We start from the raw sequence: 25,150 nt of genomic DNA, 5'->3' as shown, positions 1-25,150 counted from the left end.
GCAAATTCAGTCATTTTGGGCCGCAATAATCAAAGTGTGCTGCGAAATCCCGGTGGGACTGAATACTACACTTAAGCCATGACATTACAGTAAAAAATCAACCAGTATCATCATCAATCATTCTTCAAGAACTCATTTCATTTTCTTGAATAGTTGCACTGGTATAACATTTTTTTTATTTTATCCCCTTTTTCTCCCAATTTGGAATGCCCAATTCCCACTACTTAGTAGGTCCTCGTGGTGGCGTGGTTACTCACCTCAATCCGGGTGGCGGAGGACAAGTCTCAGTTGCCTCCACTTCTGAGACAGTCAATCCACATATCTTATCATGTGGCTCACTGTGCATGACACTGCGGGGACTCGCAGCACGGGAGGCTCATGCTATTCTCCACGATCCACGCCCAACTTCTCACGCACCCCACTGAGAGTGAGAACCCCTAATCGCGACCACGAGGAGGTACCACACGAGCAACAGTACAATCAGAACAAGAGCTCTCTAGCTCTCTCACCCTCTCAAGAAGCTACCTACTTGTCAATTAGGATGTACCAATCTGACACCTGGATCGGTGTCGGCTCTGATACTAATACTGATACTGACAACAATAAAAGCACCATTAAAGTAGTCCAAATGACTTGTGCATTTAAATCAGTGTCTTGAAGCCAGAATAGTTTTTTGAATTGCAAAAGGCTGTGTTTAATAAATAAATAAGTATGCACAGCACGCTTCAGTAAATAAGCTCTGCGCTCTTCACACACACTTATAGCACATGCAGGGCTCATGATGTGCTGCTGTTTTCAGCTCTGAGTGGCTTGCAATATGTGAGTGGTTTACACAAACTGCACCTCAGATGTAGATGCTCGATGGTCCGTTTCGCTTATAACATGCACTTAGAATGGCACCAGAGGAGCATTTAACCAGATGTTGAATGAAAAGCAAATTAAACTGCTGTGAACTAGCCTCAACACCATCACTCAAGTCCTCCTGGAGTGTTCTGCCAAAATAAAAGTCTGAGGGTTTTAAAGCTAAGAAATTCCAACTGAATTATATTACTTTTTGATAATAAATTTCAAATATTTAATAATAATAATAATAGTAGTAATAATAATAATTATTATTATTATCATTATAAATTGTCCAAATACAAGTAAAAACAAATGTGCAAAAAAAAAAAACTGGCTTCTTCTCTACTGAAGACTTTCACTGGAACTACTGCTTATTTTGCTGCTCCATTATCCATTAGATTAGTTAACAATAGCTTTTCTTAATATGGTAAACATGTTTTTACGTTTTCTTTCCTTCTCTTAGGAAAAAAACAAAACAAAAAAAAACACTGATATTGGATCAGGATGTTCAGTGTTGAAATGGCACTGGGAGAGAAAAAGTGCTCTTGGTACATCCCTATGTGTCACATGGGAAGCAGTCACGAGGGCTATAACTATAACTATTAATTTGAGTCAAAGGTCCAACAAGACAATTGTTTTCTTTAGCAGTGTTTTTTTATGTTAGTTTCAAGCACCTAGATCAAAATATTTAAATTAGAATAATATTTTTAAGAATTCTATCCTCCAAAGTGAAATTTCAATATCAAATTTTTGTAACAGCTGTTGGGTAGACAAGTGAACAATTCCATTAAACCACACTGGCATATATTCAGGCATGGGACAACTATATAATGAAAGTAGATTTGCAGAAAAGGTCAACATGTGTCTAACAAACTATGTTTTTTTCTTAGAAAAATGATGGAATTATTAAACAGACTTTAAGGTATGTGTCTATACAGAAATTGACTTTAAAATATAAACCAATATATTGTGACAACTAGCCACAATGTAAAAAACTAAGTTTATTATTATAATAAACGTATGCGTTTATTCATACTAAAATACATTTATGATCCTTCAATGGTAATGAAAAAAGGTGTACTGCATGGAAAGTAGAATAGAATAAGAACAAGCAAACTTTTCTTGATCTAGTGCCAAAACGTAAAATATGCAGGGCGAATTCAGGTAAATTGGGTAATTTTTGTCACTGAAATGAATTTCTGAATTCACACTATAAGGCGCATGAAGCCACATCGTTCAGAAAAAAGCTCTAGCGACTATAACAAAATCTGACTCTGTCAAAATGTTTGTATGTGTAAGTTTCCTGTCCTCAGCTCTGACATCTGCAGCTCTTCTCTTCTGAAGAGAGAGCAGGAGACATTTTTTTTCAGCTCTGAGTCCATACAGGAAAATATAAATATCTGTATATTGCATAAAAAAGAATGAGCATTCTGCAGAAGGACAGACAGACTAAAACATTTTTTTTTTTTTTTTTTTTTACATTAATACAAACAAAAAACACATTTAGTCATCTCTGACCCTGGTGCATGGTATTCAAATATGTGTGTGTGATCTGTATTTCTCACCAGCGCAGGGCAATTTTGATGGGTGTGGTGAGGCAAGAGGTGAAGAGGTCAGCAGGGAGGTCAGGGTTCATGGGCAAGAGCTCACTGGCCTCACAGGCAGCCAGCTGGATGCAGTTTTTCATAGAGGGAGGCAGGGGCATCTGAGCCAGTGGGTGGTTTGGGTTTATCGCTGCCACCTAGTAAGAGATCATCAGAACCAGAATCAGTGAACAGAAGCAAAACAGGAGAGTTGCAATCTGCTCACAGAATTTCAGTGTTGAACAGTGTTAAATGTAACAGTAATCTCATCTTAATCTCACTGGGAACTACTTACCTCAATTCTTACCTCTAGTTTTATTGAGATGGAATGATTTTTTTAGTATACAACCTACATTATGGCACTTCTCTTCAGTCATTTGTTTCCATGTGCAGACTTACATTTATATTGTTCTGGGCAAATACCTTGAACAAATACTTTAACAGGTAGTTAAAAGGATTCATTTACCCAAAAGTGAAAATTTTGTAATGATTGCTCAACCATATGTTGCTCCAAGCCCATAGGAATGTCTCTCTTCTGTGCAGCTCAAAAGGAGATGTTTGGCTAAATGTTAGTCCTAGTAACCAATCACATTCATTCATCTTTTTTCCATAAAATGAAAGAAAATGGTGACCGAGACATTTGTCTAACATAGTTTGCAAAAACATGAAGGTGATCAAGTGATGACAGAATTTTCATTTTGCGGTCATCTATTCCTTTAAGAGTGGTATCCCTTTAATAAGTCAATGCTCTCCTGTTTAAAGTTGACAAAATGCACAGAAAATTAACAGATTTAATCCTGAAAGAAGGGACCTTGCTGCAAAATTAGTTATGATATTTATTGAAAGTAGATTATATGTATAAAATAAATATAGAAAATAAAATCATAAAAATAATAGTTTTTATATTCTATAAATTGGTAAACAGGCCTACTTATTATTAAAATAATAAAATGACTGATTCACAAGGCAGATAAAATACCTGTACAGTTCAGATGGAGATGAGAGATTTATCAAGTGTTAACAGGATGATGAGAAGTCTGTTTCAAGCATTTCTCTTCATCCTGCAGCTGTTCTGGTAGCATTGTACACAAAGCATTTGTACTATTTCTGCCTTACTTATTAAAGGAGCTGTAATATGAGCAAACACCATGATGTGACGAGGCAAAAAGATTGCTACAATGTCACAATGTGTAGACAGCTTCACTGATTATAAACTGGAGTGATTGTTTTATTGCGTTGCTCACTCTCTTGGCTTACTGCGCGCATGTCAAATGTCCAGTGAGCTGCGGAATGCTGCGTGCAAGTGAGAGAGGGAGAGACACAGTAATATTATTATTATTATTAATTGGTACTATTTAGAAATGTATGACATTCTGGTTTTTAAAATGTTTTATATACATTTTTGGATTTTAGAAATGTTTGAAGGCTTTTTCACACAGCACCCCGGTTGGAAAACGCTGGCCTAGAATCTTATTCCGTGCTGATGTCAAAAGGACATCAATAGGTTTCTGAATGTGTTCAACAGACTTGCAAGACACAAACACCAGCTTGTAGCCATTGGCATTTGTTTCAGACCTTTTCTGACAACAGGGCTACAAAAACATATGACCCAAATATGATTTCTGCTAGGAATGTCCTGATACCGGAATCGGGTCCGATGCTGTACTCACGTAAATTATCTGATACAATAAACTGATACTGTCTGATGTATGAATGTAATTGTGTAAATCTTCAGAGCACTAATTGAAATCACAATATGTCCTAGTATGATTAATGAACCACAAAGGCTGTGATTTAAATAAATACATATACAGTCTGCATGTGCTGCGAGCTTCAAAGTGTGAAGCCGGACACTTGTACACTGAAAACACCTTATCATTAGTATCACACACACTCTTGGGTGAAGTAGATGACAGAGAGCACACTGTGGATTTTCCTTAAAGCATGCAACACATACAGACTACATATTTAATTAAGTCGCAACCTTTTGCGGGGTAAAACTACGTCATGTAGCAACCTGCTTTTCCAGAAGTGTAAAGCTGTCATCAAAAACATACACACTAAAAGAGCTTTACTTGGTTTAACGGCAAAATAAAAGCTCCATTTAAATGGAAAAATAAGACCATCACGTCTGTATAGTTATGCAATATTCAATAATTATAACAAATATAGCCACAAGTGGCAATCATCGGGGTTCAAGCATGTATGGCCAGAACATGACCAAATAATTTAGGGACACCGATGGATGCAGAAGAAACATAATTTTTTATTCTAGCCCTTGTGGTTCGGAAGTTATTAGCAAAAATACAGTATAATTTTGGCAACCTTCAATTACACTGTAAATTTCATAACGATTTGCAATCCGCAACGCAAGCTTTTAGCTGCTGAAATTTTTTGGCTGCTGGAGGCCATGTTTGTTGATTTGTCGAATCGTTTTTGGAAGTAGATGTTAACACGTGACTTGATGCATGCCAAATTTCAACTTTTTCCACTCAAATGGTTGCAGAGTTAATGAATTTTTAGTTGTAGCACCCCTAATGAGTGAAATTGGATGAGACTTTGCATGCATCCTTGAAATGTTGGATGAATGTATACCAAGTTTCATAAAGTTTGGACTTTGCATTCAGAAGATATAGGCCATTGAGTAAATTAGGGCCATGCCCCAAGAATTAATTAGCTTATATATTTGAAATGATTTAACAAATCAAAAATCCAAAAAAAAGAAGAAAAAAAAAAAAAGTGTCAGGACGGTCCCTAGATGATATGTGCAATCGTACAAACAGCCTAGGAAGAAAAATAGGTTTTTCAAATTATTAAAAATGGAGGAATTTTTTTAGATGGAAATAAAATTGGAGATATACATTTTGTTCATCTTAACTTAATGAATCAGAGGGAAAAATAATTTTGATTCTAGCCCTTACTATTCTGAAGTTGTAAGCAAAAATGCGAATTAGCTCATTATAGCGCCACCTTGAGGCCGATTCTCACCAAATTTGGTATATAGTTTAAGTTTGGCAACCTGTAAGTGCACCATAAATTTCATAATGATTGGCCATTGGCAACGCATGTTATTAGCTGTTGAAATTTGCCATTTTTGTTCATTTGTCGAATAGTTTTTGTAAGTGTATGTTAGCACCTGACCCAAAGATAATGCATTCCAAATTTCAACATTTTCACTCATACGGTTGCAGATTTTTAAGCAATTTTTAGCTGTAGCACCCCCTAGTGGCGAAATTGGACGGAACTTTGTTTGCATCCTCAAAATTGTTTGATATGAATGTATACCAAGTTTCATAAAGTTTGGACTTTGCGTTGAGAAGATATAGCCCATTGAGCAAATTGGGCCACACCAACAGAATTAATGAATATCTTTGATACGATTTGGCTAATCAAAAATCTTTGTCAGGACAGTCCCTAAATCATACATGCAAAGTTCGAGTAAATCGGACATATGGCCAAGGACTAGTTTGCAAAGGCAGGTTTTACAAAACAATTGCAAATTGCGAAGCAAAATGTCTATGGAAATAAAATTGGAGACATCGAGTTTTTGTAAATTTTGATTCTAGCCATAACGGTTGCGAAGATATGAGCCAAAACATAAAAGTGCTTATTATAGCACCACCTAGTGTCGCATGGGGTGTATGCGCCTGAGTAGTGGGGAGGATTTGGGACCATCCTGCCAAATTTGGCTGCCCATACGCTTTTAGGGCAGAAAAACAACAACAACAACAACAACAACAACAACAATAATAATAAATATAGTTGCAGGCAGCAATTATCGCGGTTCAAGCGGCATAGGGCATTTAAGTGCATGTGTCACGATGTTAAAGCATTATTCAGATAGCTTGTAAGCACCTAAAATATTTTATTGTGATATTTATTATGGTTTGGTCTGCATGAATAAAAATAACAAGCAGCAATTACAGGGCCAAGCAAACCATCAACATGTAAGGAAATATGATTGGACATTTCTGATAATGATTTTAAGGAAAGCTGTAAAAAATTTAATAAATCAGGGTTTTTCCTGGCTCAAAATGAGGCAGAGGTGGTACCATCCTGAATATGTGCACACATACACTTGTACCATTGCCTTCCACTGGCTGAAGCAAACACTTACAAGCAAAATATTTTAGGTGTTCTAATAATTAGATGATTGAAGAAAATGACAATTATCAACTTATAGCATATTTAATTTAAAAAAGCTAACCTGTTCAACATTGAATTAATTAAATACAACATAACAGCTAATGTGTTCATTTATAGTTAACAAACAGCAAACTTGATTAACCTCTTAAACCGATAATAAGATCATCTCTGATCTCAGGTATGTGGGTGGGTATGGTGGGAAGGGACGATGTGTAAAGACCAATCGGCCACTGTTTTACAGCAAAGATTGGACTGATCGCTTAGATTGACAGGTCTTGATTTACCATGCACACAAGTGCTGGATCTTATTACTTGTTAATTATTCTATGTAATTATGTTTCTGGTTTATTGTGGCATTTACAAATGTAAGTAGTTCTTAGGTTCAGTAAAACCCTCAGATCACTTGTTTAGAGAGTTTTTTGGACTTTTGATGAAAAAGGCTACCTTGGTTCCAAATGCCATAACTTGCTTTGAGATAGCAATAACATTTTTTGCCCAGATACAGTTGACATGAATGTAGTCATGTCAAGCATGAATAATTAACAAAATGGATAAATACACTGCATCACTTTCTCAGCAGTCTTGTAACATAAGAGCATGAGATTTACATGTTTGCATTTTTGAGAAAATCAAGATTATGCATGGTTAGTAATTTTTAAGTCATTGAAATAATGCCATGAAACACATAATAGATTTTGTAGACTCCAGTTTTCGCTCACAAAATGAACTTTTGTGGGATACTTTTTGTGTTAGAAAGGCCGTATCGGATCAAGCTCTTCTGAGGTAAATTCACAGCGTGTCTTCTTCCAAAAACGATAATGAGCTCAAATGAGAAACACTACCTCTCTTTGGTTTCATACGGATTACACAGTGAGAGAAAATTTGTTTTCAATTTAAATTGGTTCATTTAAAAGTAGGGCTGCCCCCTGATAGTCGGCCAAAGGTTAGTCGATGAGAAGAGTCTTGGTCGACCAAGTTTTGATTGGTCGGTTGGTCGCAGAAAAAAACTTTTCTTTAAGTTGGTATTACAGTTGGTTGGACGCTAGGTGGTACTATGGGGTAATTTTCATTAAACAGGGTTAGGGTTAAGCCTACACAATAAAGCAAGACACATTGATTTCAAACTTAGAACTTTCTTTTATTTGTTTAACTAAAAATTCAAATGAAACTGAATAAATAAATAAAAATAAGTGCAATTAAAATGTGTGTTGTTCAACTTTTTGAAAGACGGTTTTACAACAGTTGTCAACATCTCTCTGGCAAAGAACCTACTTCATCTGTGCATTCTCTACCGGTCGGGTATTTCATTATCTGGGAAAATACATCATGTGTGTGAATAAATTTGTTTTGTTCCCTCCTTCACGATATATATACTGCAATATCCAATTACATCGACAAGCCCCGGGCTGAGGGATCGGTGAATATTCTTGCTTTAGTGATTTTGCATTGAAAATTAAATTTATTTAAAAAACGAAAAACTTAAATCAAATACCTTTCTAAATTTAAATTGCACTCCAAATGAAATGAAAAAGCAATTAAAATAATGAAGTGATAAAACAATAATATATATATATATATCTCTTCATTTTCATGATGCGCTCCAGACAGAAGATCACAGAGACTGAGACGGCAGAAAGCGCATCCTGTATGATTTCTTTAGTTTACAAAACCACAATGTTTTGCTGTTATTGTGTGTACACAAATAAAAGTAAACACTTTATAGTTTCGAATGATGTCTTACTCTTATGTAGAGTGCACCTCCGGTGACCACAGAGGATTGACTATTTTATGTTATCAATATTAAAAAAAAAAAAAAAAAAAAAAAAAAAAACTCAAACAGGAGCAATTTAAATATTGAATTTTGGGGGCATTTCCAACCCTGCACAACGCTATTTTGAGCCAACTCCTGATTAGCTTGCTTGTTGTTAAGCTTAATGGAGGGCTATTGCCTAAGTTCTGCTGGCTCTATGGAGATTTTTTTTTTATAGTGGTTTAATTTCACAGCAGTGGCAAACAATGTCGAAGTTTAGGGCAAGCATTATCCTTATCTGGCTGTCACAAATGAAGGCTGGTCAGGTAGACTTCAATGTGGTGTGGAGGCTGTAACAAAGAATGTCAAAGGAGGGAGGGGCAGAGGCTTGTGTGGTCTCGCAGAATTACAACTTAAATGCAGATGTCGGGTACACGTTTGAGAATTGATGCCAAGGGCCAAATTTAAATAAAAACTAAAATATAAATTAAAAAATAAGAAATGATTTGCAAAAAGGGCACTTATCTAGTGAAAGAGGGCAGGTGCTTGAGCACCACTTGGGGTCTATCTGTGCACGTGACTGCCTGCCTGAGTTTCGTCAACAGTCAGAGGCGGCACGAAATTTGACGGAGGCAGCCGCTTAATAATTTTCTATGCAAATGCCTGTAAATGGAAATGGTTATAAAACAAAACATTTCATGATAATTTTTTACCAATAGTCGGCACTTTCACTGAATTTGTGTGGTGCTGTCAGGGTTTGATGCCAATGAAACACAAAACTCCATGTCATTGTGCAGCAAAGCATCATGAGATACAGCCTCTGATGCTTTTTTGGCATCTTGCCATCTCATTTGTTGAAGTGCTGTTCAAGAACTGTTTAGTCTATCAAAAAGCCTTTGATACTCTTTTGTTATGAATGTCCCTAGATGACACATGACAAATTTCGAGCGAATTGGACTTACAGCCTAAGAGGAGTTTAAAAAATTGTGTTTTAAATAAAATTCTAAATGGCTTACAGGAAGTATGGCTAGTTGTGGCAAATTAAGTATTAATGTACTCGGCATGATCCAAGGAAGCAGTTGCAGAAATATTGGCACAACTATTAAAAGACACCAATACCATGAATATTAGGTAATATGTCTCTTTTGACCAATTGTGTGGGGATTTCAAGGAGAGGGTCTCTGATTTTTTTACTTTATACATCAATCATTACATTAGTGTGTTACTGCAGGATTAATGTGTTGCTTGAAGCGCAAGCAAAAAGTATTATAACAAAAGCATGAAAAAAGCAGCACATTGCTTCTCTGCTCAACAGTTGCACAATAACAATATTTTAAATTGTCTGTTTTGATAAATAGTCATGGATGTAAACTACATAAACTAAGGGTAACATTATATCAAATAAATTTATTATTTATTGCACCAATAAATGTCAAATGTGCAGACTAAAAGATCCATGTTTAAATAGAGCAGGGTCATAGAATGACAAACAATCTTTTAGTAGCATGTAAAGGTGGTTATACATGGTATACAGAGGCACCTCTGGTAGTCATGCTTGTTCACGAAAACTGTTTTGTATCTATTGTAGAACACACTGCGAAAGTTAAAATGTTTTATATTTTCGCGTGTCATTGGCCAAGTTCTGTTCATGGTTAAATTGTTTTATGGAGAAATTACATATTTTATGGCTATACAAAAGCAACATTAACATAATAAATTGTAATCGGGGAAGAAGAAACAAAAATGAACTTACTTTGGTCAGGTGGATACTAACAGTTTTGAATGACACAAAGCCGAACTCAGCAGCATCCGTCCGTATGCATCCATGGTTCATGGGGTGAAGTAAGCAGCATAAAACAGTCAGCGTTATCTGAAGTTACAAAGCTACATTTTCTGGTCTCCATTGTTGACCAACATTGCTGACAGGTGCTGCTTTTACAGGCTTTTAACCAACGTGTCAGTTCGAAGGCGATTAATATGTTAATTATTACAGGGCGTTGTATAGTAAGTAGATAAAACACACTGCATTTTTTTTTACCAGCACAGGAACATGCACTCTGTAAAAAGTCTGTAGACACAGTAAAATATGTCTTAAGTGAAAACAGGTGGGACAGTTTTTTTTTGGATATGATCAGATAGGATCTGTGCATTCAGCTTTGGAGTTAATTCAACTGCTTTGAGCAGAGTTGCACAATTAGGATTTTCTTAAGATATAGCGCCCCCCCCCCCAAAAAAAAGATATAGCGCCCCCTAGCATCAAAAATGAATGATACTCACCCTGTTACCTCAGTGTTCTCTTGTCTATGTGAACAAAGTTTTGTTAAGTTTTAAAATTGCGCTCACAAGATACAGGCTAATTAGTTATTAAAGGTCCACCCCAAAAACATATTTGCTTATATCTTTGGAATAATTTGACGCATCAAAATGATTTTGATAACTGTTTTGTCAAGATGGTCTGTTGATGATGTATACCAAGTTTCACGTGAATCAAAAAGTTTTTTTTGAATAAATCGAAATTGTAGAAAACTTTTGTGGAAATAGAATTCAAGTGACCATATGATCGGGGGGCACATTTGGATTCAGAGAAGCTACAAAGTTTTACTGTAGCCTATACGGTTCCGGAGTTATTAGCAAAAATGCAAATTAGCCAATTATAATGCCACCATGTAGACGATTGTCACAATTTTATATGCGGCCAATTTTGTTAATTTGTCGAATTGATTTTTTAAAGAATATTTTAGCACAGATATGATATTTTTTACATTACTGACTGTTAAAGTACCACCAAGAGGCATAGGTACTCAATTTTCATGTGTCCTCACAATGACCCCTTACATAAGTATCTCCATTTTTGTAAAAATATATAATTCCTTTCAAGAGTTATAACTGTTTAAGTAAAAGTGGCCACACCCGCTGCATCTGTTTTGGTGTAGCTTTGCGACAATGATTTGAAACATTTTTTTTTTTTTTTTTATATATAATTATTATTAATGGGACTCCAGAGAATCTTTCTTCACTGGTTTGGTTCCGACTGGGTGAACGGTCTAAGACTAGTTCAAATAGCTGCTAAAATGTGATTTTGTTGGTGGCGGCCATGTTTTTCAAGGTATGTGACTTTTCTCATAGACCTTGATGGCACCTTGGACACAGACACTGCATACAAAATTTAAAGTCGATCAGCCCAAAGGTTCCATTGTTAAAGCCTTTTTGATGATTGTTACTATTATAGTGCCTCCAAGAGGTAGAGATGCACAATATTTTGTTTGTCCTTAGATTGACCCCATACATGTGTGTCCCAAATTTTGTGACAATATCTGAATCCGTTCAAGAGTTATAACCCTTTTTATAAAAGTGGCCACGGCCATTACGTATGTTTTGGCGTACCGTTTGACGATGAAAAATTTAAAAATTCCATTAATAGATTTTCATTTTGGGACTCCAGAGAATCTTTCTGCATTGGTTTGGTTCTGATCGGGCGAAAGGCCTAGGACTAGTTCGAAAAAGTCATTTTTTTAAATAGCTGCTCAAAGTTGATTTTGTTGATGGTGGCCATGTTTTTCAAGGTATGCGAATATCCTCATAGACCCTTTTGTCACCATGGACAATGACACATCATACAAAATTTGAAGTCGATTGGCCAATCGGTTCCATAGATAGAGACATTTTTATATTTTTTATTATTATAGTGCCATCAAGAGGTAGAGATGTACATTTTCTGTGTCCTTAGAATGACCCCATACATACGTGTAAATAATTTGGTGAAAACATCTGATTCCGCTGAAGAGTTATAACCGTTTTAGTAAAGTGGACACTCCTACTACAAATGTTTTGGCGTACCGTTTAACGATAAATTAACATAAATTTGACGATAAATTCCTTTGATAACTTTTCATTTTGGGACTCCAGAGAATCTTTCTGCACTCTTTTCGATCCGATTGGGCAAACGGCCTAGGACTAGTTCGAAAAGTAATCTTTTAAAATAATCTCAAGTATTTACTGAATGTTTTAATTTGGGCAGTTGGTGGCGCTAGAGGGTTTGAGTTAGAGATTCCAAATTTGCTCCAGTTAATGTTCACTCTGTCCTCACAACTTTCCCACATACGGTTCTATGGGCTGCCATACACTCAAAGGTGGAATAATAATAATAATAATAATAAATTTAGCTGCGAGCAGCAATGACAGGCCCAAGCACCACGGGTCCATTTCCACTCGGTGGCTTTCGGAAAACAAAGCATGATGGACACAGCAACAACTCGACATTAATGTAAACTTGGACCCTAATCATACAATGAGTAATAGATATATGCCACCGTTACAGTATAACTACAACTTCACAAAAATTTCCATCAGCAGTGTCTAAACAATTGAAGCAATTTGGGCAAATGTAAGAGAACTTTTTCAAAGTCTGTTGTAAGTGCTACCCTTCCTGCTGCCAGTTGGTGGCGCTATGACCGTGACCCACAATAGCCACATCCATGTGATTAGCCCCCAAGAAAAAAACATACAACTCAATTTTAATCTAAATCACACAATGCACGCAGAAGATATGAGACACTTTTTGCCTATTTTTGCCATTAATTTAGTGAATGGCAACACCGTTCGATATTTAAAAATCTGTTTGCAATTTAGCATCTTCGATGTCTTGGCATAAAGTTGTCTAAATGTGGTGACAGTCTCATGAATCACCATTCAGAGAATAAATCAATCAATCTATCTCAATTTTTAATTGTAATTGTAAATTTTTTGCTAACTGATTATTTTTACATTTTTTGCTATAATTTAATATAATTATTTATTGAAAAAATATGTAGATCTAAAGATTATATTGCAATGAAATTATTTACCATTTTTATTTTTCTATAAACCAGCTTTAAATTAAATTAACAAATGTAAATCATGGCATTAGGTGTTAAGGTAGTCTAAGTAGATTTTAATATGAGCACAGAAGTCATTTAGGCTTGTAATTTTGTTGCAATTCTGTTGTTGCATTTTTTTCTCTGTGCACTGTCAAAATAAATGAAGTACATTAAATTTGAGTCTGCATTCGTTATTCACATGCACAACTGTTTAAATAGCCTCTAAATTAATGTAGGGCAAATGAGGACAATTAGTTTAGATTCCTGCATGTTCACACTGACCACACCAATAAATCAATCTGACTGGCTGATGAATCTGACAATCTGACTTTAGATGCCTATTCATGTACACTGTTGAGGGATTCTGAAGGCATGACGAAGTGGAGCTCAAACTCACGCACTGCTTTGGCTAACCAGCATGGCTTCAGGCATGCAATTTGTTACAGTTGTCACACTTTGCTTGTAACCATCAAGGAATAAATACTGATTGGCCAAGGTCAGGTAGACCAAGAAAGATTTCAGCCATAACTGCCAGAAGAATTGTTTGGGATACAAAGAAAAACCCAAAGGTAACCTCAGGAGAAATACAGGCTGCTCTGGAAAAAGATGGTGTGGTTGTTTCAAGGAGCACAATATGACGATACTTGAACAAAAATGAGCTGCATGGTCGAGTTGCCAGAAAGAACCCAATACCACAAAAAAGCCCGGTTACAATATGCCTGACAACACCTCGACATGCCTCACAACTTCTGGCACACTGTAATTTGGAGTGACGAGACCAAAATAGAGCTTTATGGTCACAATCATAAGCGCTATGTTTGGAGAGGGGTCAACAAGTATTGTGCTCCTTGAAACAACCACACCATTTTTTCCAGAGCAGCCTGTATTTCTCCTGAGGTTACCTGTGGGTTTTTCTTTGTATCCCAAACAACTCTTCTGGCAGTTGTGGCCAAATCTTTGGCCACTTGGATGATTTCTGTTACCATTATGATTTAAAAAGGAGCCAAAAAACTATGTGATGATAAATGGCTTCATATGATCACTATCCTTAAATAAAAGACAGTTTTTTTTTTTTGAATGATCAGTCATATTTTAAAAAATCAATGCCAAAATTTCACAATTTCTGCCAGGGTATGCAAACTTTTGAGCACAACTGTATATGAAAATTGTCATTTTTGTCATATTGTTATATTCTGTATATTGCATATATCTACTGTATATAATTGACATTTATATATCAGTAAATAATGTATGAGCTAGGGCTGCACCTAACGATTATTTTTTATCGATTCATCTAACGATTTTTTCCGATTAGTCGATTAATCTAGCGACTAATTTGCCGATTATTCTAAAGATTTTTTATAATTATTACTTGATTAATATAACAATTAAACCAAAATAAATATAAAAAACTTGTCATTAATATTTCAATATTTTATTAAATCATCTTCTCTTAAACACAAACAAATGTACAAGAAACAGTGTGCACTGCAGGGCATTATTCTGCAACAAAAAAGTGTTACTATGAATGCAAACTTTAATACAGTGAAAAAGACACTATTAGCATAACATATATATATATATATATATATATATATATATATATATATATAAATAACAATTTCCAACATTATTTCAGTCAATGCTGTGGCTTTGTTGTGTATTGCACAATTGTGTATTTGTCTTGCCGCAGTCAAACATAAAGGGATGGGATTCCCATAATAACATAATACATTTGATAACTTCATCTCTATGTGTGCTATTGTCAGTCATGAGATATTGTATGTCAGTGGAGAAGTACATAAATCAGCGCTGATAAAAAGAGTCCGACAGAGTTGGATACATTTATTTTTTGCTATTCGTTTGTAGAAGAATTATGAGTGAAAAGCGATTGAAAATACATAAGAAAAAAGGTCAATCAGAATGAAAGGATGAAAATATATTTATTTATTAGGCATGTTACGGCAGTAGAGAAGACTTTGCTGGCCCTGAGAAATCGCCACTGGCCATATAGGATGCAAATACAATTAGAGTTCGTATATTTGAGCATTTATGTATACATTTAAATTCCACAAGTGTTTGAAAAACAAGATACATATATGAAAATTGTCATTTTTGCCATATTGTCATATTCTGTATATTGCATATATTTACTGTATATAATTGACATTTTTATATCAGTAAAAACATTTATGAACACTTACTTTCAGCATACAAGTGTTCAGCATATGTAGACATTTTCAGATTTGTAGCCTAGAGGAGCGCGGGGCACAAACTAACTTGGGGTTAGTTATCACACTAGTTGTTTAAACGTTTCCACACACGCTGGTAAGACGAAACTTCATTTGTTTACTTGTTGCCATATCAACACTGTGTAGACAAAAAAAAAAAAAAAAAAAATTGCGGTAAAATCCACTCAAGCAGCGGGAATTTGCGCGAGAGCACCGGTGACCAAGATGGCAAAGAACACGAACATCCTTCGCACAACCCAGCCATGAAAAACTCTGTTTATATAGGAAGGAAACACACTGCATGCCAGCACTGCACATTTACAATCAGATCACCTGGTTACCCCACACATAAGAGCGCTTAAGAGAGAGAGAGGACACCAAAAATCTTCTGTTATTTTGGGAATCATCCATGGAACTTGGATGCCCTCTATTGGACATTTCTTGTAACTGCCACTCATTACATATACACAGTTATGACAGTTTTCTATTATTTTTACATTTCAGTTTATATTTTTATTTTATTAATAAAAGACACGTTTATTAACAATAAACTGTAAAAACCAAGCTAGACAAATACCTCAATTTTTTATTATGTACAAAAAGGAAAGATGACATTTAACGCATTGCCATGGCAACAATATTTAAGATATCAAGAATCCCTTCAGAATTTTAAATCTGCACTGTCTTGACATTATTCATTTTTTTTTTTCAGGTTAACATAATAGGGATATTTCAAAGTCTGTTAAAAGTGACACTTCCTTCTGCCAGTTGGTGGCACTACGACCGTGACCCACAATAGTCATATCAATGTGATCAGCCTGCAAGGACAAACATTTGTCTCAATTTTGATGTTTTTAATTTTCTGCATGCAGAAGATATGAGACATTTCCTTATTTAATTTTTTTTAACGTTATTTTATCACGTCGCCATGGCAACACCGTTCGATATATCAAAAATCCCTTCGCAATTTAGCATCATCAATATCTTGGCATGATGTCGCCCACATTTGGTAACTGTAACATGAAATCCCTCTGAGGAGTATATCAAATTCCAGAGCATGCATTTTACAAACAATCCAAAATGGCCAACTTCCTTTTGGGCAGAGCTTATGAATGTCAGCACGAAAGTTGTCCGGCTTGATGAGATCTACACGTGTACAAAGTTTGGTGACTGTAGCTCAAAAGGGATGTGCTACAGAGCCCCCCGAACAGGCCCATGTTCTAGGTGGTGCCTCAAAACCACCCCCCTCCCCCCAGCAAGTTTGCCACGCCCTAATGGCCAGCGAATAATAATAATAATAATAATAATAATAATAATAATAATAATAATAATAAAAAGAATATTCCTTAGAACAACAATAGGTCCTCTGCACTTTCAGTGCTTGGGCCCTAATAATAATAATAATAATAATAATAATAATAATAATATTAGTGAAAAAACATTCCAAAAACAATAGGGCTTTAGCACCTCCGCCTTCGGTGCTCGGGCCCTAATAAAAATAATAATAATAATAATAATAATAATAATAATAATAATAATAATAAGCACATATGGCGAGATGACCAAAATAATCAAATTTGACAGAAAAGATCCTGTGGATGCTGTGGCCAGTTATTTCGGTGTGACATTTCACCTGCTTTGAGCGGATTTGCAAAAATAGGATTGTCTTAAGTTATAGCACCCCCAAGCATAAAAAAATGAATGAAACTCAGGATGTTACCTCAGAGTGTTCTCTTGTCTATGTGTACAAATTTTGTTAAGTTTGAAAATTGCGCTCACAAGATACAGGCTAATTAGTCATTATTAGTCACCCAAAACCTATTTGCTTATATCTTTGGAACAATTCGACACATCAAATTTCTTTTGATAACTTTTTGTCAAGAGGGTCTGTAAATTATATATATATATATATATATATATATATATATATATATATATATATATATATGAAAGTCACATTTAATCAGAGCTATTCATTGTGAAGCAACCAGATTATTATTCCAAATTGCAACTGCACCAGACAAAGTTTCTGTTCTACTGACAGCACCTACTGGAATTGCTGCTTTCAACTTGGGTGCCAAGACCATCCACAGTAAATTTTCAATCGGGAATTTTTTTTTCAAAAAGAAAAATAAATACAATGTGTTAGGTATCTAGTGACTTGCATATACTGATTATAGATGAAATGTCTATGGTAAACCACAGCCTACTAGCCTATGTCCATGGCAGGCTTAGACAAATAAAGCAGACAGGTGACTACTCTCCATTTGGTAAAGTTAGTATAATTGCTGTGGGAGATTTTTTTCCAATTGCCACCTGTGAGAGGAAAACCATTGTATTTGCAAAATGCTCAATTGGATTTGTGGAACAGCACATTTGCACTGTCAGAATTAACAATCATTGTTAGACAAAAAGACTCAGCTTTTGCAGAAATATTGCAATAAATTGCGTACACATAGCAAGAGTCCCCCACTATCACTTAATGACTTAAATACGCTTTACACATTTTCCCAACAAACACGCAAGTGGAAGAGCATAACAAACAGATCACATCCATGTGATCAGCCCACAATACCAAAAATAAATCTCAATTTTGATCTATCTATCTATATTGTGGCAAGCAGGGCATGGCCGAGCAGCATCAGGGCAGAGCGAGGCCGGAGAAATAAGTGGTAAACGATTTCCACCTGTTTGCACACCGGTCTATATATGTATATATACACACACACACACACACACACACACACACACACACACACACACATACACACACACACATACACACACACACAGTATTTTTTGTTTTATTGCTAACTGATTAATTTTAAATTCTTGCTATAATTTAATATAATTATTTATTGAAAAAATATGTAGATCTGAAGATTATATTGTAATGAAGTCATTTACCATTTTTATATATCCCTGAAATTGCTTTAAATTAAATTAACAAATGTAATTCAATGCATTAGGTGTTAAGTTGGTCTAGGTAGAGTTTAATATGAGCAGAAGTAATTTAGCCTTGAAATTTTGTTGCATTTTTTTCTCGGTTCTCTTTCGAAATAAATGAAGTACATTAACTTTTAGTCTGCATTCGTTATTCATACGCAACTGTTTAAATAGCCTGTTGTGGTGAGCAGGGCAGAGCCGGGCGGTGTCTGGGCAGAGTGAAGCCGGGAAGATAAGTGGCGAATGACTTCCACCTGCGAGCCACACCTGCCTCGTGTTCCAGCGAGGGGAGGCGGGAGAATTTAAGGAGAAGAGACAGCGGCAGACAGGAGAGAGGTGTACGAAACTTGTCTGCATGTCTTTAGGATTTGACGCAGATGGCTGAAAAGCAGTGCATGTTTTTGTTTCTTTGGACACTGAAAAGTGTTATTAAATGTCTGTGTTTGTCAAGGTCCCAGCTTCCTCCTTTCCCATCTTTAAGTGTTACACCTTTAAATTATGTTGGGAAAATAAGGACATAAATTAGGTTACAGTACTGCATATCCGCCCATAGAATAATCATTAAAAGCAAAAATTACCAACTGGTAACCAACAAACAACTATTGTTCCTCGATGTTGCCACAACGTCGTAATGACGGTCCAAGGTTACGTTGTGGCTACGAATATAGGAAATTCACTTTTCCGGTTGTCACAACGAAATCAAATACATTGCCACAACGAAAGTTTGGACATCAAATTACGGTGCAGTTAGGTAATGCAAGAACATGTATCTAAGGTTAAAGTAGATAAATCTGTAAACTAAAAAGACAGATGAGAAATAAATAATTAGGACTGTTGCAATATTTACATTTTCTGATATTTAAATCTGGTATATGGCCATATACATAATGCAATTAGAGTTTGTACTATATACTAAATACTATGAGGGGTGGCAACACCAAAGCAAGTGCCCATGTGTAGATCTTATGGATTAATGTACTAAGCTTCATTGCAACAAGTACTAGTTAATTAATTGGAGTCACAATCAAATTATAAATCTCCATGAATTTGCGATACAACTGCATTTCAACAGGAACCACATAGTAACTATTTTGCTACTAATTTGCCAACATAAAAAAGAAAATATTCAGAGTTCCAATACATTGTCTATTAAACACATCAACAAATTCTAAATGTTAGATTTAAGTATCCAGTGTTATTCTGCTAATAAGATCCTGTAGGCCTATCAACTTTTTAACAGCTGGAATAAGCCATTTGAAAGGGAACATTAAAGCAAAGTTAGTTCTAAATAAAAATAAACTCTAGGAAAACTGTACCTTGGGTGGCAGTGAAAGTCATGAATATTAATTATATTATGCACAATAAAAGATTATTTTAAATCACCTATTTTGATAAACAGTCGTTCTTAATGACCTATTTAATCACTCAAATAGATATTTCACATTATATGGTAATTTTATCTCTACATCTGCCACTATCAGTCTTGGGATTTTGTTAGTCAGTAGATGAACACATAGATCAGCAATTTAATCAAGAACATGACTGATTGATTGGTCTAGTGCAGTGTTTCTCAACTGGTGGGTCACGACCCAAAAGTGGGTCACGTCTATTCGGACTGGGTCACGGACAGCAGGGAAAGAACAATGCCATTGTTCTCCCATTGAAGATTTTTAGGGCAACTATCCAAGTGATAGCCCATTTAGGACTACCGAGGCAAATTTAATGAAAATCTTGCATTCAGCTAAAGGCTTCTCATCCGCACTAGAATAATTTTTGAGGTCCGATTAAAGCTTTTGCACGAGTGTAATGGAACCAGCTCGCGCTTGCGCTCATGATCTGCTCTGCTCTCTGGTGCACGCGCTCAACAACCTGGCTTCCCTTGATATTGTGGTGCACACTGCGCAGACCTCAAAACTGATGAGACCCATTTCAATTCTAATGAAACTTTTCTAGTTTAAAGCGTTACGGAGGAAGTCAAACCTTTCAAACAGTAGGCAGCCCGGACATGCCAAACAGCACTAAGGAGGAAAAGAGCAACACTGTGCTTTGTGCTAAAAATAAAAATAAATAAAAATTAATTACACCATCACCTTTACATGATTGTTTCACGATTTTACCTGAGTAAAAGTAACTGTTATATTTCAACAAAATGTTATAGTTTCATATGAAATAATCTATAGGTAGAATCTATTAGACCTATTTTTATTTCAACAGTGGCAGTTGTAGTTGAAGTTTAAAAATGTGTTTTGGCTAGTACTTCATAAATACTATAATTTATTATTACTACTATTGACTAGCTACATTGACCTAACCATGGTAATGAGGAGCCTTTTCTCCTGTGTAATATGTATGTTCTATTTGAATGATGTTTGAAATAAGGAAACAAACTGGATAATAATAGGCTCATATAAATAAATATGCGACGTCTCTGCTGTTTTATAAATGATTTCAATGTAAACGTGCGCTAGATAGACGTCTTTGATGGCTTGTTTGTATTTTTAGATGCCATGTCAAGTTTAAAAGAGCTTAAACTGTGTTGAGACACATACGTTTTGATCTTTTGTGGCACTGCGTGTAATTTTAGTGCAACAACAAACGCATTCAAGCATGTGAACGGCATGTAACATGATTTCAAATACTGTGATGAAATTTCAAACAAATATTTTGAATATTAGCTAACATATAGGACTATGCAATTACATAAATACCATCAACACAAGTCGTGCCAGCTTCTAGCAGGATTAAAACTAATAAACATATTCAGAGCTAAATACTGTTGCTGTTCACTTGCAAAAAAAACTTGGAATAATTTCATGGCTCCCAAAAACTGTTAAATACAAAGGAATATAATAAACAAGAGTTTCTTTTAACAACACAAATCAGCACAAACGAACCAGGCCCGATTCCAGAACAAAATCACTGAGGGTGCTTCTGAAAATAGTGGGGGTGCTCTGTATAAAGTGGAGATGTATCGTAATAAAAAAAATTAATAAAAAAAAATCATGTAATCATGTTTAAATTCTACTAAAACAATGTAAAGAACAGTTTTTCATGTACAAAACATTTATTGCTTCATTTTTATTTTTCACATGATCTGTTGCTGAAAATAAAAGCAAAATGCTGCCCCTACAGATTAGGACATACATTGATGCAGCATTTTGTGTGTTCACAAATTGCAGGGATTTTTGTGTTTACTGGGACACAAGGAAATCTGCTTGCCAATTTACAGTATTAGTCTTACATATTCAATTGAGCAGGTGTGTGCAGTTATTTTGAAACAGGGGCCACATCAGCCGTTAAGTAGAACATGGAAGAGAGAAGATAAAACGTTCTGCATAGTTGTATCTTTTAAGCCCAGTGCACTCAGTGAATGACGCACAATTTTCTGAAGTGTATACTGATGGGACCATTCTGTGATTGCTTGAAGATTTGCTGCTACATTTCTATCATGTGTTAGTAAAACTGAATAAAGGCTGAGTATAATTATTAATTGTTTATTTTACCATACTTCAATGCAGTGGTAATTTAGTATTAAATGTAACACTACACATCAGGAGTCTGGTTTAATAGTAAAATAAAATATTCAGAAATAATAGATTCTAAAAGCTTATTTTAATGTTGGCCGTAAAGTGGACCCGTTTACTAGTTTTATTCTGAAAACATTATTAACCTGTTTACACGCTCATGGGTCATGATGCGAGTCTCGTCAATGGTTTGTTTAATTTTTTCTGCAGGTTTGAAGGAATGAAATTTAAGACTTAAGACTTTTTAAGGCCAAATAAAAGAAAGATTTAAGACCACTTTCTCAATAAAAAAAAAATTTAAAAATTAAAAAAAACATTAATTCATTAGTTGGTAAATACAAAACCACTGATGCTACTTGGATGACTCTGGACATGTTTTTTTATATTTTATTGTGCATTTGTGTTTTCTTTTTTAAAATAAATTAATACAACATTAAAACTCTAAATGAATTCATTAAGAATGCATGTAGCCTAAAATATGTAGCCTATATTGTGACTCTTCTCTTTAGTCTCTTGCTTTCCAGCAAGACATGACGCAATAGACCAATGCTTCGGCAATGTCACCGCTTATGTAAAACATGGAAGTGGTGGCAAAAACCTATGTAAAAAGTAAACTTTTATCAGATTACATTGTTGAAAAATGATTCCGAGGGCTCTTGTTGACTGCTGTGGCTTCAAGCCATCAACAGAGCTGACTGGACTGAGATCATTTCAACTCACAACTTTGCAGCAAAAATTTATAGTGAACATGATTACATGTTTGTTATTAACTCATTTCATTATAGTTCCTTTATCGCTAAGAATATGTTTGTATTTATTATGGTTTTGTGTCATACTTTCGTTTAATCATATAATCTGTCAAATCTAACGCAACAGTCAGTGGGCTTTCTGCCACCACTTACTGCGCATGCGCTGACATTTTTGTAAACAAGAGCATTTGTCTATAGACCTTATTCACAGTTGCGCCATGTTTGATTTTTAATGGGAATGGAAATGAAGCTGTGAGGGATAGACTTACAGTCCCTTCAATGGCATGCACGGTATAAAGCTGTAAAAAGCTCCTAGATCCCATCTGATTTTCCACAACTAATGTTGTTTGGAGTTTTTTGTCTACTGAGTGTCCTTGAAAAGATATTTATCCAATGATTTGTCTGCGGAATGATCCAAAAACACTTTAAACTGCAGTACAGCCGATTGAAGAGACTGTACGTCTATCCCTCACAGCCTTGCTGTCATTCTCGCCAAAAATTATATATGGCGCTGCTGTGAATAAGGTCTAGCATGTGCTGAAGAACATTTATATATTTTGTTTCTGGCAGATACCTTTAATTAATACTTTAACAGGTAGTTAAAGGGCAGTTCATTTAAAAATCTGTCATCACTGCTCACCCTTGAGTCTGTTTGAATTTTTCTCTACCGTGGAACAAAAAAGGAGATGTTAAGCAAAACGTTTAGTCTCATTCACTGTCACTGCATCTTTTTATCATTCAATGTAAGTGAATGGTGACTGAAACTCCCTAATATCTCCTTTTGATATCCATTGAAATAAAGTCATACAGGTTTGCAACAGCATGAAGGTAAGTGATGACAATTTTCATTTTTGTGTGAAATATCTCGTCAGTTACCTTAAAAATGACAATATGTATTGAAAAGGTTAACAGATTAAATTATGAAAGAGAACTGTGCTGCATAATTAGTTATGATGTATATTGAAAACAGATTATTTTCTAAATATTAAATAATATATTTTCATATTATGTATAATATTATATATTTATATAACTATATTATTGTTTTTTTAATTTTTTTTATTGACTGATTCAGATGGCAGAGAAAATGCCTGTATATGTCAGATCTAGAGACATGGAGATGAGAGATATAACAGGTGCAACTCTGCAGCTGAGTAGTTCTGTTAGCTTTACTATTTTTGTCAAAGGTAATGTGAAATAAGTTAGCGCCATGATTTGAAAGGCGTCAAAAAATGCTCCAACCTTGAGCGCTTGCAAATTGCAATGTTGACAGCTTTGTCGATTATAAGGAGGAGCGACAGTGTTAGTGTATCGCTCGCTTACAGAGATGCATAATAACATAATTTGCATTTCTGACTAACGGGTTTCTGAAGGTTTATACATGTGTAACATCGTAAACTCAAGCGTCAGCTGCTAAATGCACGAGAGAGAGAGAGAGAGAGAGAGAGAGAGAGAGAGAGAGAGATGATTATGACTAGTGCAGATTCTGCTGTTTTTTGCATGTCCTCTATTCACACCCCAAAATTTAAGACCTCAGTAAACGAAATTTAAGACTTGTTGTAATTTAAGACTTTTTATGGCCTTAAATTTTAAAAGTAAACTTAAGACATTTTAAGGACCCGTGGGTACCCTGTGTTTGGCATCACATTGAGCACACAACTGAATATAACAGGCTGCATGACACTGATAAATGATTACTGCCAGAGTAACATTCGCATACATGTGTGAGGGATGTCAGAATTTCACAAATAACACAAAGAACAAAGTATTCCTCTCACTTGGTTTTGCTCGCGTGTCCCCTCCATGTGCGAATGATGCAAAGATCTATTAGGATTTTACTAAAGTTTGTCACTGAAAAGTTTTGCTCACAGACTTGGCACTAAACACATGCAGCCTCACGAATGGACACGGATTTGCTGCATCACACTTTTCTTCGAGCATAATACTGCACTATTGAGGGCTAAGCATTTTATTGATTTATTTTCGAAGAGGAGAGAGAGCGCGCACTCACATGCAAGGTTGCCAGATTGCATAAATTAAGTATGACATAAGGTGAAATAGTTCCTATTTGTGCAAGTATAAATCTCTGCTTGGGGTGTTCCAACCATTATCTGGCAACCCTGAGCATATTACAAGCTTGTGGATGTGCGATAGGTCCCAAAGCCAGATAAATGAAAGATCTAATAAAAAAAACGTTCATGATAATTGGACCTGCGGGCAGTAGTTTGCCCTGGTCTGCAATTGAGGGTGCTGTAAGTAAAGCTTTATTTAGCATCCTCAAGCACCCCTGTAAAACCAAGCCTGAAACGAGAGTGAGTCAATGAGTGTTTGGGAATCATTCAACAATGAAGCTTGGCTGATCTCTATTAGACGTTTCTTGTAATTGCCACTCAGAGCTGAGCTGAGACAAATGGCAGTATTTTCTAGTATTTTTACATTTCAGTTGATATTTTGATTATATTTTATTTATATAAAAAATAAGAAATATGTTTATTAACAATAAACTTGAAACTTTAAGCATG

General features: G+C 35.4%; 1 protein-coding gene across 5 annotated transcripts in view; it reads right to left on the bottom strand.

The window, feature by feature from the left end:
* Window positions 1-25,150, bottom strand: part of rptor (regulatory associated protein of MTOR, complex 1) — a 389,387-nt gene that overhangs the window by 179,539 nt on the left and 184,698 nt on the right. For all 5 annotated transcript variants that reach the window (XM_051712022.1, XM_051712021.1, XM_051712025.1 and 2 more), the window contains one exon: window positions 2,409-2,584. In XM_051712022.1, coding sequence (XP_051567982.1) covers window positions 2,409-2,584 — 176 coding nt within the window. The remainder of the gene's footprint in view (window positions 1-2,408; window positions 2,585-25,150) is intronic.

The sequence above is a fragment of the Myxocyprinus asiaticus genome, chromosome 12 (assembly GCF_019703515.2).
Source record: "Myxocyprinus asiaticus isolate MX2 ecotype Aquarium Trade chromosome 12, UBuf_Myxa_2, whole genome shotgun sequence".
In the NCBI taxonomy this organism is placed as follows: Eukaryota; Metazoa; Chordata; class Actinopteri; order Cypriniformes; family Catostomidae; genus Myxocyprinus; species Myxocyprinus asiaticus.
Note: the sequence above shows the minus strand (reverse complement) of the source record. Positions and strands in the feature narration are given on the sequence as shown.